This window comes from Crinia signifera, chromosome 6, assembly GCF_055691185.1.
Source record: "Crinia signifera chromosome 6, ASM5569118v1, whole genome shotgun sequence".
NCBI classification, from domain to species: domain Eukaryota; kingdom Metazoa; phylum Chordata; class Amphibia; order Anura; family Myobatrachidae; genus Crinia; species Crinia signifera.
In genome coordinates, this window is record NC_139222.1 from 7,711,644 (window position 1) to 7,725,707 (window position 14,064).

General features: G+C 46.8%; 1 protein-coding gene across 2 annotated transcripts in view; it reads right to left on the reverse strand.

The window, feature by feature from the left end:
• LOC146007443 (NACHT, LRR and PYD domains-containing protein 3-like) overlaps positions 1-14,064 on the reverse strand; it is a 253,821-nt gene that overhangs the window by 97,745 nt on the left and 142,012 nt on the right. For both annotated transcript variants that reach the window (XM_083145793.1, XM_083145792.1), the window contains one exon: positions 11,145-11,315. In XM_083145793.1, the coding sequence (XP_083001919.1) occupies positions 11,145-11,315 (171 nt within the window). The remainder of the gene's footprint in view (positions 1-11,144; positions 11,316-14,064) is intronic.

Genomic DNA, 14,064 nt, shown 5'->3' on the forward strand with positions numbered 1-14,064 from the left:
TTTTATCATTATCGCGTAGCGACTCAATGGCCCTGTTCTCATCACTAGAAAAATTAGAGTACTTTTTCTTCATGTCCCTCATATAGGGCATAATATCTTGTCGTATTAGTCTGGTAAAGGTATCAATAGAGGCACTAGTGGAGGCGGGGTCAAAGGAGCGTTTGGATTTAAATGGTAATTTAGGGGCAGTGCTTATGGGAGGTGGCTGCGGATGTTTAGAAAAAGTAATCTTTCAATCTTAGCTGTTGGTTGAATTTGTATAGCTCAACCTCTAATTCAAAGGGAGCTTGGCGGTATGTTTCAACAAAAGAGAAACCCTTGTTGAGTACCGTCATTCAATTTCTGTAGGACATCATTTGATAAATTGAAAACCACTACTTCGCATACTTCCTTTCTGCCCTCTTCCTTTTGTGCCTGAGACCCTCTCTCCTCCGGGATTTCTTACCTCTCTCACGGGATTTACCCTGACCTTCGTTTTTGCCCCTAAAAAAGGTTGACCACTTTTCTGTGTCTGTTCCGAGTCGCTTTGTGAGGTTTGGGAATCTAAATCTGTGAAAATGGCCTCTCTCCTCCTTCTACCTTGGGTCCTATTATCACACCAAGTACGTCGATTTGGGTGTCCCATCAACCATGGGTAAACCCGCATCTCCTTATAGTCCTCTTTGACTTTTCTATACTTCACCTTTTTAAATGATAACAGCTTTGCTTTAAAGTTATTGATATGCTCTTCTATATTTGGCAACCAATCATTTTCTGTATCATTTTTCAATGTCTCCAAACCACTTGCTTCACAAATACATATCTCCTTCCTAACCATATCCATGTCAGCATTAACCTGTTGAATCTCTGATAACATTAAATCAAAACTACATTGATTCAATATAAGGCACCACTGTTAGAGCGTCCCAGTGTCGGTTGATTTTTAATTCTAAAACCATTCGGGATCAGACCCTCTTTGTGGTATTGTGATAAGGTTAGGCCATGCATTTCAAGCTCCACCAACCTTCTCTTTAGTTTAATCAAATCATTATTTACTTTACTGGGAGTCTCTATATCAAAGGTTAGTGCTTAGTGCTGAAAAGTATTTTATTAACCTCTTTATCGAGGAATCTCTTGGTTCCTGTTATATCTCTAATGTCATACTCCATGGTGATTAGAATGATCAATCAACGCTTAACCAGTTAAGCAATAAATCACTATATGGTTAAAAGCTTTGTACAATACACTCCACAAGACAAAACATACAACATATAATAAAATTGCGGTGCAATCTATAAGTCCAATATATATCCCCTGAAGTTACCCATTGACCAAGTTTTTACTACCTTTACTCTGTGTTTTGACAGTGTAATATTCCCCCATGCAGTTTGCGGCCAGTAATGACAAGTGCAAGGGGGCCCCCCTGTCTAAAGTGCCCCGGGCCCCCAGAATGCTTAATCTGGCAGTGCTAGAACTGCCGGCATTGGGTCAGCGTCTCAGCGTCTGTAGACTGCGGGTTGTAGAATGGAGTGCTACAGACACGTATAACATCACTACAAGCTCTTCTGCCTCCCTGCTAATTCAATATTCACCCACCGATAAACATCAAACCTGGAGTCTGCGAGTAAAACCTAATATGTGCAGTGGATACAAAACCTTATACAGTTGTTACTTATAAGCGGAGATTGGACAGTATTTAACTGGCACACATCACTGTCCCTCTTGGAAAGAGATTAACATATCTAAAATTAGAGCTACACAGACTTCCGGTTCCGGCTTGATGGAGTGAGGAGCTCCGTCTTGAAGCTCCGTCTCCCGCCTCACAAACCGGCACCGTTACTCGGCTCCTGGGGCCTCTTTGCACAGCCTGCACCCCCTCCCCACCCTCTCACCTTGCTGCACGCCATGGAGCGCTTTCTCAGCTAGCCGAGGACGCCGGTGCACCGCGGGTCCCAGCAAGCCCAGCAGCCATGTGCTGAACGCCGCAGGGCGGCGGAAGATATGCTGCCTGGTGACAACGGGGACAGAGACCTCCCAGCACTGAAAAAGTCGGCCGGAGGGGAACACCAACCCAGGAGCCACGTGAGTCAGGGCTCAGACGCCCATGTAACATACAATGATGTGGTGGAGGCCATTAATGCGGCAATGGCGCCTTTACTTAACAAAGCAGTTTGTGACATAACCCAGCAACTGCAACAGCTTTCCCACAGAGTGTCCATCAATGAACAACAGATTGGCACAGTCACACATGAGGTCTCAGATATTCAAAGAGACATTAAGAGGCTGAATACTGAGAATTATCAGCTGTGGAACAGAGTGGAGGATCTGGAGAACAGGTCGCGCAGGCATAACATCAGGTTGGTGGGCCTGCCCGAATCCATTAAGGGCCCGGCCTTAGCTCAATTCGTACGCAATACTCTGCCCTCTCTGCTAAAGATTGAAGCAGCATGCCACGACATGGTTATGGAAAAAGTTCACAGAGTGGGCCCACCCCCCCCACCCCCTCCAGACCAAGGCCCAGAGTCACCCTGTTCAAATGCATGAACTACCTCCACAAGGTTGAAATTTGGACGGCCTCAAGAAAGATCAAGGACCTGACTTGGGAAGGACACAAGCTACATGTGTTCCAAGACTACTCTGCAGAACTTTCAAAAATGAGGAAAGCCTTCTCACCTATATGCTCGAAATTTTCTAATGAAGGCCGCAGATGTGGACTCATGTATCCCGCAAAATTGAGCATCTATGACGGCTTTACGTTTAAGGACTTTTCCACCCCTAAGGACGCCGAAGCATACCTCCGGGAATTGGCCCATGCTGCTGCATCTGCTGATATCACGAACACTGCTCCCTGAACCCTTCTCCAACATCCCCAGGGTCATGTTTCCCTGAGGCTTCTCAAAATAAGTGCCACGAGTGTCCCCCCCCCCCCTCCCCTCACCACCACCCCCCTTTTTTTTCTGCTCAGGACTCCTTCAGCGGTATTATATGTCGCAGTGACTCCCTTTTCCCCCACCCAATATATTTTCTCTTGTGGTTATTCACTGCTGCCCTGGAACTGCCAAAATTAGCTCGGGCTTGCACAATGTTTATCACTCCTGCTGCAAACAACATGTCATTCCTTGTTTAAGATCATGTGATTGCTAGGTTCAGGATGTACATGCAAAGTTAAAATTTATTGGCGCTTGTTACCACTGCTGCTCCACCTCACTGTATTTTGAGTAAGGATGGCGATGCCCCCCTCCACACCCCCCCTTCCCACTCCCCCCCCCCCTCCCTAGGCTTGTGTGGGGCAGAGAGATGGAGCTGGCTGCCGGTCACAAGCTTCATACCGCTGCTGCGCAGTTATAGTTCTACGGAAGTTCTGCCTTGGTACATCTGCCCCAAGGCATATTAACCCCTTCAGTGGCAATCCCGAGAATTTTCCGGGCTGTGCTTCAGTGCCCAGCCTGGCAAGCCCGGAAAATTCTCGGGATTGCCACTGTTTGGAGCCGGGCAGCGCTGCTGAGATCACTCCCTCCCCCCTGCGGCGTCGCCTGCAGCGTTGCCTCCTCCTCCCTCCGCCTCCCCCCTCCCATCCAAAATTACCATTGTAGTCCACGGCACCGGCTTATGACAAGCCGGCTGCCGGGGACAGCGATGCGCCGCGGGGGGGCCCCGGTCCGGGCAGCCGCTGATTGACAGATCAGCGGTGCTGCCCGGACCCGGGGGGGCAGTGGTGGTTTTTTTTAAGGGAGCGCTCCCCACTGGGCGAGTTTTTTATGGGGAGTGCTCCCAAAAAAAAAAACACCACTGAAGGGGTTAAGATAGCTTTTAGCAATGTTGTTTAGTTCTCTGAAAAGTTTATTTTTGTCTATTTCTTTCTCCCCCCCTTCTTCCCTGCTCCTCCCTCACATGCCATGTCTATTATAATTCGTCTGTCTAAGAAGATTAGTGGGTTTGCTTATACTTTATGAGATGAATGCTACTGCTGGGATGGCGGCAGCCTGGGATTCTTTTTCGCACTCTGTGATGAGCCATGCCTGTTACTCTATTTAAACTGTTACTCTATTTAAACAAAAATAATATAGACCTAGCCTTTTTACAGGAAACGCACCTGACAGCTCCTGAGACCATGAAGCTACAGATGCTGGGCTGGTCCATAGTGGCATCATCCCCCTACACTTCGAAAGCGCATGGAGTTGTAATCCTGGCCAGGCGTTCGTTGGCACTGGAGATAACGGAGACCGTAACGGATGAAACAGGAAGGTACGTGGTGGCATCTGTCTGCATTGCCGGCAAACATTACACTTTAGCAAACGTTTATGCTCCCTCAACATATTCTAGACATTTCTTCTGCTCCATAATAGCCACACTGACTCCATATATAAACAAAAACCTCATTTTGGGAGGTGACTTTAACATTGTCATGTCCACGATACTGGATAGGTCTTCTCATAGACACACCCCTACCCACACCCCAAGAGTAGGCTTTGCACTCTTACAGGACTCGTTACAGGTGGTCGATGTTTGGAGGGCCCATCACCCCCTAGACAGAGACTATACGTGTCTCTCTTCGGCCCACGGAACCCTCTCTCACATTGATTGCATATTTTTATCTCTTACTATTTTTCCCCTTTCAACAAATTCCTCAATAGCACCAATAGTTCTCTCAGATCATGCTATGGTAACAACATATCTACACATCCCAGATGAATCTGGTACTGGTAAATTATGGAGATTTCCCTCCAGATTTTGTAAATCGCAAAAATTCCAAACAATGCTGAAAGCAGCGATTCAAAACTCCTGCACAGATAATGCGGAAATGGCAGTCTCCAACCCCTCCCTTTTTTGGATGGCCCAAAAGCCGGTAATACGGAGATCTGTGGTATTATTCACGGCAGCAGCCAATAAATCCTAATCCAAAAAGTACAAGAATTACAAACAGCGCTAACCACAGCCTTCCGATCCTTTAAGTCCTCCCCCTCCCCCAGGCTCAAACAAAATGATCTCTTGGCAAAGACACATCTAGATGAATACCTAGCGGAAATGGGTGACAGATACCTCTTCACTGTACATTACAAATGTCACCGCTTTGGCAACAAAGTGGGTGCCCTGTTATCCAATCTTCTTAAGGGAACACACAAACCCGCAGTAGTCCACCCTCTACGCAGATCAGATGGGTCCCTGACCAGCTCCACTGCCCAGGTTGCGCAATCAGTGCAGCAATTCTATGAACACCTATACTCCTCATCCTTCCCAGAAGCACCCTGCTCACCCTCCTCAGCCACCCCTGACCCCCAACACTCTTCCAATAGAGAATGGGACTCCATTCTTTACCCAACCCTAACAACAGAAATGTCCACCTCTCTGTCAAAGGCCAATACAGAGGACGAGGTCTCTGCTGCTATAAAAGCCCTCAAACCAGGAAAGGCCCCCGGCCCAGATGGATATAGCGGAGAATTTTACAAGCTTTTCGCCCCCACACTTACCCCCATACTCACCAAAGACTTCAATGCCATGATAACCGATCATAATGCTCCGCTATACTTCAATTCTGCCACTCTAAAAATTCTCCCAAAACCGGGTAGAGATTTAGCCCACCCAGGTTCCTACCGCCTAATATCCCTATTAAACTTGGATTACAAGTTACTGGCCAAAATAGTTGCGACCCGATTGGAAGACATTATGCCACATATAATTCACCAGGACAAAACAGGGTTTATAGCAGGAAGGCACTCGGTGGTGAATGTAAGGAATGTCCTGGCGGCCCTGGTTGCCTCAAGGTCTTCCCCCCCTCATATTCACACTGCGATATTATCTCTTGACGCCGAGAAGGCCTTCGACCTTATAGAATGGCCACACCTCTACAACACTTTGGACAAATTTGGATTCCCTATACACTTTATTAACATCATAAAACTGTTATTTCATAACTGCCAAACCCGCATTGCATGCAATGGATTCTTGTCAGACCCTTTCACCATTGAAAAGGGCACGAGACAAGGATGCCCCCTGTCGCCCTTGTTGTTTGCCATTGCGCTGGAACCATTGGCAATGATGCTGAGGGCCTCAGATACCTACAAAGGTGCGAGGGTGGGAGAGGCAGAGCTGAAAGTCGCTCTGTTTGCCGATGACATGCTCCTGTTTATGTCCAGCCCCCTAAACTCTGTCCCCGAAATCTTGCGTCTCATCTCTTTATTTGGAAATAGGGCGGGATGCAAAATCAATGTCAGCAAGTCGGAGCTGTTGCCACTTAATGTAACGCAACATGATGTTTCAGCCTTAACTGCGCAAACCTAATTAAAAATTACCCACTCTCATTTTAAATACCTTGGAATACTAGTTCCTAAATCTCCTTCGGACATTTATCACCTGAATTTCTCGACTATCATAACCAGTATTATAACAAAACTAGATGGATGGCAGGACCTCCCAATATCTCGAATGGGTCGCATAGCAATAATAAAAACTATTATTTTCCCAAAAATATTCTATGTTATGCAACTTCTACCTTTCACAATAGCTAGGGGAGAGAATCAAAAGTTGAAGAAAGACGTTATACGGTTTATTTGGCAGGGAAAGAAACCCAAAATTGCCTTTTCTAAATTGAAAATGACAAGGGAAGAGGGAGGTTTAGGGGTACCGGACTTGTCCATTTATTCCCTATCCATTCTTATGAGGTACGCTGCAGACTGGATTCTGGGCCAAAGTAACTACACAGACCTTACACTGGACATGCAGGTCTTTTACCCATACTTGCCAAATGCCCTGCTACACACCAAGAGGAGCCTAATTCCCCCTGAAATTCTAGGTCATGACACATTTGCAAGCTGGGTAACACTTAACAGGAAACTCAAGGGACGTCACAAAGCCACCTCCTATGCTCACTTGTGGGGCAATACTTCCTTCTTACCCTCATTACATAATGCCACCTTTCTCTAGTGGAGGGAAAAGGGACTGTCATCCGCAAACCAAATTTTTGACCCAGGGGGTGTGATCCTTCCGTTTCATGATCTGAGAGAGCGCTTCCTTTTACCCAATTCTAACTTCTATATGTACTTGCAGGCAAGGCACTACGTACAGTCCTTACAACTTACTAACACCCCACAGCTGCCCTTGACTGGGATCTTAAGGGTATTAAGGATATGGGAAACTCAGCCCTACAAACTGAAGCAGATATACAAACGTTTAGTTAATGCCCCATCCACTACACTCATGACAAAGCTGGCAGACAGATGGCATCACGATGTGGGAGAAATTCAGACAGAAACAAATCTTACTAGAAACTATTTAGTTACAATGAAGACTTTACATTTGGCTTATTTGCAAGAAGTGCACTTTAGGACCCTTCATAGGGCCTATATTCCCCCGAGCGTCAGGGCTCACTTTGTTCCAAACGAGGAGGGACGCTGCCCTAAGTGTGACATGCTATCGGCATCCTTGATTCATTGCTTCTGGGACTGTCATAAAATCAAAAAGTACTGGAATGAACTGATTGAATTTATAAACCTTCGGCTGCACATTAGTATACCGCCTAACCCGGCAGCCTGTATATGCATTAATTTCATGGGGTGGGCGGACATGGCTCAGCACAGAGAGGCGATCCCATTGCTCACTGTCATAGTTACAATTTCTAAGAAGTTGATATTAAAGCGCTGGACAACCAAGGCTAGCCCGAGGTTGGGAGACTTACACAGAATGGTTGTTCAACAAATGTACTATGACTGTAAACATCTGACTGAGGCGCCTCACGCTGGTGATTCCCGTTTCCGTAGGAAATAGGGAAGGTATATCCTCACGCTCGACCCAGACACCCGATATAAGATTCACAGGTATGCTGAATTTCAGTCATGGTCTCTTGATAGACAGACCTCGGTAATGGGAACAGGCCAGAATGACTCAACAAATGAACCCCGTGCTGAGGTCTGACTTAACCAACATATACCATTCCCCCGACCACGATCCACGACTGTATTAAGCTTTGGCTTTCTCCGGAGTTACTCTACGCACCCCAAGGCACCCTGTTAAGGGCCCGAGCCAGACCAGGATTAGGGAAATGTTGATAAGAGCGACCCAATGATCAGTGTTGTATACCCCCCCCCCCCCATCTTACCTCATCTCCCCCCTCCTCTCTTTCATTTCTTTGCTTTTCTTCTTTCTATATCTTTCCATGTATTGTGAAATGCTGTTGATATTACATGATATGTTCTAAGAATGAGTGGGACAGTACAATTACTCACCAAGGTGAGCTGTTTTACACTGTCAAGGTTTAAGTTGACCCACCCGGGTCAAATTTCAGGACTGTAAGCTTGAGTTGTAAGCTCTTTATCCAAAACTAACTGCACTAGATGATACCCGTGACCCGTGGAATGGGCCTGTTCAACAGTTTCTGTGCCCCTTGGACTCTGCTCTACCTGATAACATGTTCTGGCCCCCTCGAGGCATTGGATATTGTTTATTATTGTATATCTGTATATGTGAACTTATTAAAAATAATAAAACCGTTTATTAAAAAAAAATTTGAGCTACACAAGCTCAACACAAGCTTCTTAATTTAGCAATAAGTCTGTTTTATTAATCATTTTTTACACAATATAGGTGGCCACCGATTATTAAATGTGTATGTGAATATAGATATTTTACTGTGGAAATAAATTTATATGAATTTAATATTTTTTAATAAATATATTTGTTTGTAAACAAGTGTTCAGTGGTAATTCAGACCTACATGCACCTGTATTATATAAGCGCAGTCTTTCTCTTATAAAAATATCTGGAAATATAGGTGTGGTTGCACATATAGTGTATCCAACACCTTAATGAGGTGTGAGTTCACAGTCACACCATTTGCCTGCTGCTATACTGAATCAAATTTGTTTAAACAACATTATATGGAAATTTTAAATATTTTTATTTTATTTAATTAGCACCTATCACAAGGGGTTAACCCCTGTGGAAAAAAGGTCAGTTTGAGGGCAGCACAGTGGTTCAGAGGGTGCCATCTGACCTTCGTCACCCTCATATGATTTGTATTCTGCTGGGCAGAGGAGCTGACCAGGGTACAATTCTGCCAACGCCATCTCTCCGTGTCCCAGGCCACAACTGTGCAGTATAATAATTAAATACGGGAGGCCTGTGCTTTCAACCTCGTGTTGCAGCCTCAGCGGAAGATTGGTGGCCCAGGCACCATAGTGGAGGTCGATGAAAGTCTTTTTGTTTGGCGAAAGGCCAATGTCGGACGCCTGCTGCCCCAGCAGTGGATCTCCGGGGGCATCTCCAGACAGACCGGAGAGTGTTTCCTGATGGCAGTCGAGAGGCGGGATGCAAGCACACTCATGGCTGCCATCGAGAGGCACGTGATCCTGGGGACCACTACCTACAGCAGCTGCTGGAGGGCGTACCAGACCGAGCAGCTGGAGCAGGCTGGCTATCATCACTCCAGTGGGAACCACCACTTCCACTTCGTGGATCTGGAGAGTGCGGTGCACACGCAAAACATCGAGAGGCTGTGGGGATCCTGTATGTGGCACAATAAGTGCCAAAGGGGGACCTCACGCCATCAGCTGGACTCCTTTCTCCAGGAATTCATCTGGAGGAAGACGCTTGGTGCGGACGACCCCTTCAAATGCATCCTTCAGCAGCTGCTTCCTCTTGAAGTGCTGATGATGGCACTGCAGTTCATGAAGAATGACTTTTTTCTAGGTTTTTTTGTGTTTTTTTATTCTTCTATAAATTAATTGTATTGTCATTTAATCATTTTTTCCTAATTCATATTCTTTATTATTCACTAACAAACAGTTAACAGTTAACACATGTCGTCATTACTGTCTCAGGTGTATGATATGGCAGGTGTGAATGTGTTAATGAAAAAACCCCACCATCCACGCCATCCCGAGGAATGACGAGTGGACGAGGTAGGCGTCCTCCCGACCTTTTTATAACCCCACTATACACGTCGGCATGGAGTAGGTTTTATATATTGTGGCGAGCGCAGTGTGGAATTACAAGTGCCACAATGGCCTGTCAGCACTGGGCTGCCGTGCGCGCTGCTGATAACGTAGATTACAGATGTAAGGCAGCTGGCAAGCTGCCAGAATTCACACACGCGCTGCGCTGATAACGTAGCTTAGAGAAGTAAGGTAGTTTGGCAAGCTGCCAAGATTCATAGCTAGAGTGGCGCGCGCTGCCGCCCGGGAAGCTAAACAAGTACCAATATTTATTATTAAGTATTGTATTGTGGTATAAATAAATTGTTATATACTTTTAAAAATTAAATGTGGCATTTGCGCTCTCTCCTATTATTTTATTATTTGGCCAATTGCACCAGCATGGTGGGTACAGCTATAGTACCACATAGACATGTCTCCTAGCATCCTCTGTGTAACCAAAGTTGTGAGTATGAATAATGGGCCTGGCCTCATGGTAATGCCCATGTCACCATCACTGTGGTCCTGGCTCACATTCCCCAAGCTGCCTCCGACATGTCTGGCACTGTGCGGATGCTGCGCACAGCATATATACATCTGTTGTTCTGCTATGTGTAATAGAGGTGACAGATTCCCCGGAGCCTTTCCCCACCATTAGACACGGCAGCCTGCAGGTGGGACTATCCCAACACAATAGTGATGGTTGGGGGTATAATATATAGTGCAGGTGTGATACATAGAATAACCTGAACCCTGTACCGAAGACAGCTATGGATGTGATTACAGAAAACCTGCATCTGGAAGGAGCCAAATGTGTCCTATTATAAGGACAGTATGAGCCCTGATTCCCAGCACATCTCCCTTCCCAGACACATCATGGTCTTATGGAAGGAGGAGATAGTGCTGTGTTCTCCTGACATCCCCTCCCCAATCTACCCCCTTCTTTACCCCTTTATCTCACATCATCTCACAGCTGCAGCACAGCCATTTCTAGTATTACATGAGCATGACTGTCAGATCAGGTCTAATTCCTATTTACCAGATGTATAATATAACTGGTAATAATTGGCTAATAACTTATGTAACCAACTTGTTCTTAAGGAAAAATATTATAATAAAACAAAGCAATGGCTGTATGGTATAATGGCTCCATAACCTATACTCAGATACCATGAGAACATCCAGCAGCTATTTCCTGTGTCTGGGCCTTGTATGGTCTATGGCTGGTACTGAGAGAACTTGTACTGAGACAGATCTTACCTCAGATCCTGCAGGGCACAGTCCGGGTGTCTCAGTCCCTCACACAGAATCTTCACTCCAGAGTCCCCCAGAGCATTCCCTGACAGGACCAGTCTGGTCAGAGAGCGGTTTGTAGTAATAACAGAGCAGAGATCATCACAGCAGGAGGACGTCAGATCACATTTATATAACCTGATGGGAGATGAGGGATCTGGGTTAGATTATTTGTTATGATCAGGGCCGGCGCTACCCGCTCAGCAAGTCCTGCAAAGCAGGGAGGCACCGAGCTGGGTAGGTGCTCTGCCCACTCTGCTATATTGCTGAGGTGGACTGCTGCTGCCAGCCTCCGCATCCTGCCCCTGCCTGACTGTGACACAGGCAGCGGTGCTGGCAGCATGAAGAGCAAGCAGCGCCTGGTCCCTCCAATGCAGCCTCGAGCACAGACTCTGTCCTCTGTCCTCTCTCAGTCTCTACACATCCAGTCTGTGGCAGCCTTTATAACCAATCTATAATCCTCACAGGAAATCAGTGCTTACATTGCTTTATATTGATTATAAAGTCTGCCACAGACTGAAGTAGCTGAGTGCTGAACAAAGCACAAAGAACATCTGCCAGGGCTCCCTGGCTAGCTGTTGTCCATCTGTAGGGGCATAAGGGTTCCACTGTCAGTATCAGGAGGCCCTGACACTCCATCTTCTTCCTGTGTCAGGTCAGATACTCCCATACCCCCTACACCTGTGTATGCTTGCACAGGAGGCATGTGTGATGGGTATACAGGAGGTACAGTATGGGTGTGAGTGGGGGGCATAGATAGGACCAAGAACATGTATTCCCCCTGGGCCACAAGCTTGTAACTCTCCCTGGCAATGAGCATGTAATTCCCCATGGCAACCAGCATGTACAGTAACCACCTGAATCAATAGCATGAAACCCTGTAGCAAGGAGCATGAAAAACCTGGAATCGAACAAGAAACCCCCTGGCAATAAAAATTACTGGCAACAGCATATAGGTAAGCTGCACTTATGTGGCGTAATATGTGATAGGCATTGCATTGTGTGTCACAATGTGTAAAGGGAATTATGGTGTGTGGCTTAGGGCCGCATTTATCAAGTAATATTTGCGACTAAATCCCCGAAAACAGGTTAGCCGCAAATATTAAGTATCCCCCTAATGTATCACAGGGGACCGCAACAGAAATCTCTGATCCCTGCTGCGATCCCCCCCTGCAGCGCCGCTGGCCACATCCCCCATAGGTTTCTATGGGGGATGTGAAGCAGTCCGATGTATCAACATCAGGCAGCCTGGCTTCGCACCCCTGGGTTATTGCCATTCTGAAATGGCGATAACCCATTGTAGCCTATAGCTACACATCGCACTGCCCGAGCGGCAGTGCGGTCAGCGGGGTCGCGGGGGTTTCAGCGCGTAACCGCGCATGTGCAGCCTCCCGGCTTCCGGCTCCAGGCATCGCAGAGACAGGCTCCGAGCCCTGTCCATGCGCCTAGCAGGTGATACATACGGGCAAAGTGATTGCATTTTACAATGCGATCCTGGGCGGTAATATTCAATGATAAATGGGGCCCTCAATGTGTAATGGACAATAATTTGTGTGGCATAATGTGTAATGTGCATTACAGTGTGTGTCAAAATGCGTAATGGGCATTTCGGTGTGCAGCATAATGTGAAATGGGCATTACGATGTGTGTAATCCTGGCACAGTGTACCTAAAGAGCTCTAGCTGGTACAATGTGTAAAAGTCGTATGACTGTGGTTTAATGTGAATAATGGACACGCCACTTCCCCACGAAGCCACACTCTACATTTTTGCTGTGCGCCAAAGTCCCTGTCTTTGCTGTTTGTCTGAGAAGGGGGGGGGGGAGTAAAGCACCAATTCCTAGTACAGGGCACTAAAATGTCTAGTTATGACACTGCTGCAACTGGGAACATGTGTATAAGAGGCACTACTTTTAAGGGCATTATACACCCTTTGTTTTCAGTGTGCACAAAAGATCGGATGACGCAAATTTTTAGTTTGCAGGGAGGTGCCGAACACCCTAGCACCGTCCCTGCTTATAATTCTAGTCTCACACTAAGCAAGGCGCCATCACTAAACAATTAACCTGTATAATGTTTTTCCTCATGCAAAATGGCTGTTTCCAAATTATTACAGCAAAAATCTAAGTAATGAAACTTCCTAACAGGAGATCTCTTCTGCATTACACAAACTAACTTATACCGCTTTCAGACCGCACTCCGAACACGGCTTATTGCCGTGTTCGCGGGGCCTAAACACGGGTCACGGTGCGGTCTGAAAAGGCCACCACGGGTCGAGCAACACGGGTGTTCAACCCTGGTAATGACCAGGGTTGAACACGGCTATGACCCGTGTCAAGTGCAGTGTGAACGGGTGCCTCGGTCGAGCGACCCGTGTCCCGTTCACAGTATGGAGGAGGCAGCACTGTCAGCTCCAAGTACTGCCTCCTCCCGAGCCCCCAATGACGCGCCGCCGCCCAGCACCGCCCCATGTGACGTCACCGACTCGGCAATATGCCGTGTCGGAACTTTCAGACCGCATTGCCGTGTTGCTCTGGGGATGGGACCCGTGTCCTAATCCCGTGTGCGACACCGCATTTGCGGTCTGAAAGTAGTATTAGAATACTGCAGACCCTGTACTCCATAGTGATGGCTGCAAGGTGGAGCTATACATTTTACTTGGTCTATCTGGTCTCCAATTGCTAACAGCATCTGTGTGTGGCATTAGCAGGTGTAGGATACAGCAGCAGAACAGCATAGACATACGGTACAGTAATTCCCAGCATCCTCTGTGTAACCAAAGTTGTGGGCATGAAGAATGGGCCTGGCCTCATGGCAATACCCATGTTGTTGTCACGCTGGGCCTGCCCCACATTCCCCAAGCTGCCTCCAACATGTCTGGCACTGTGT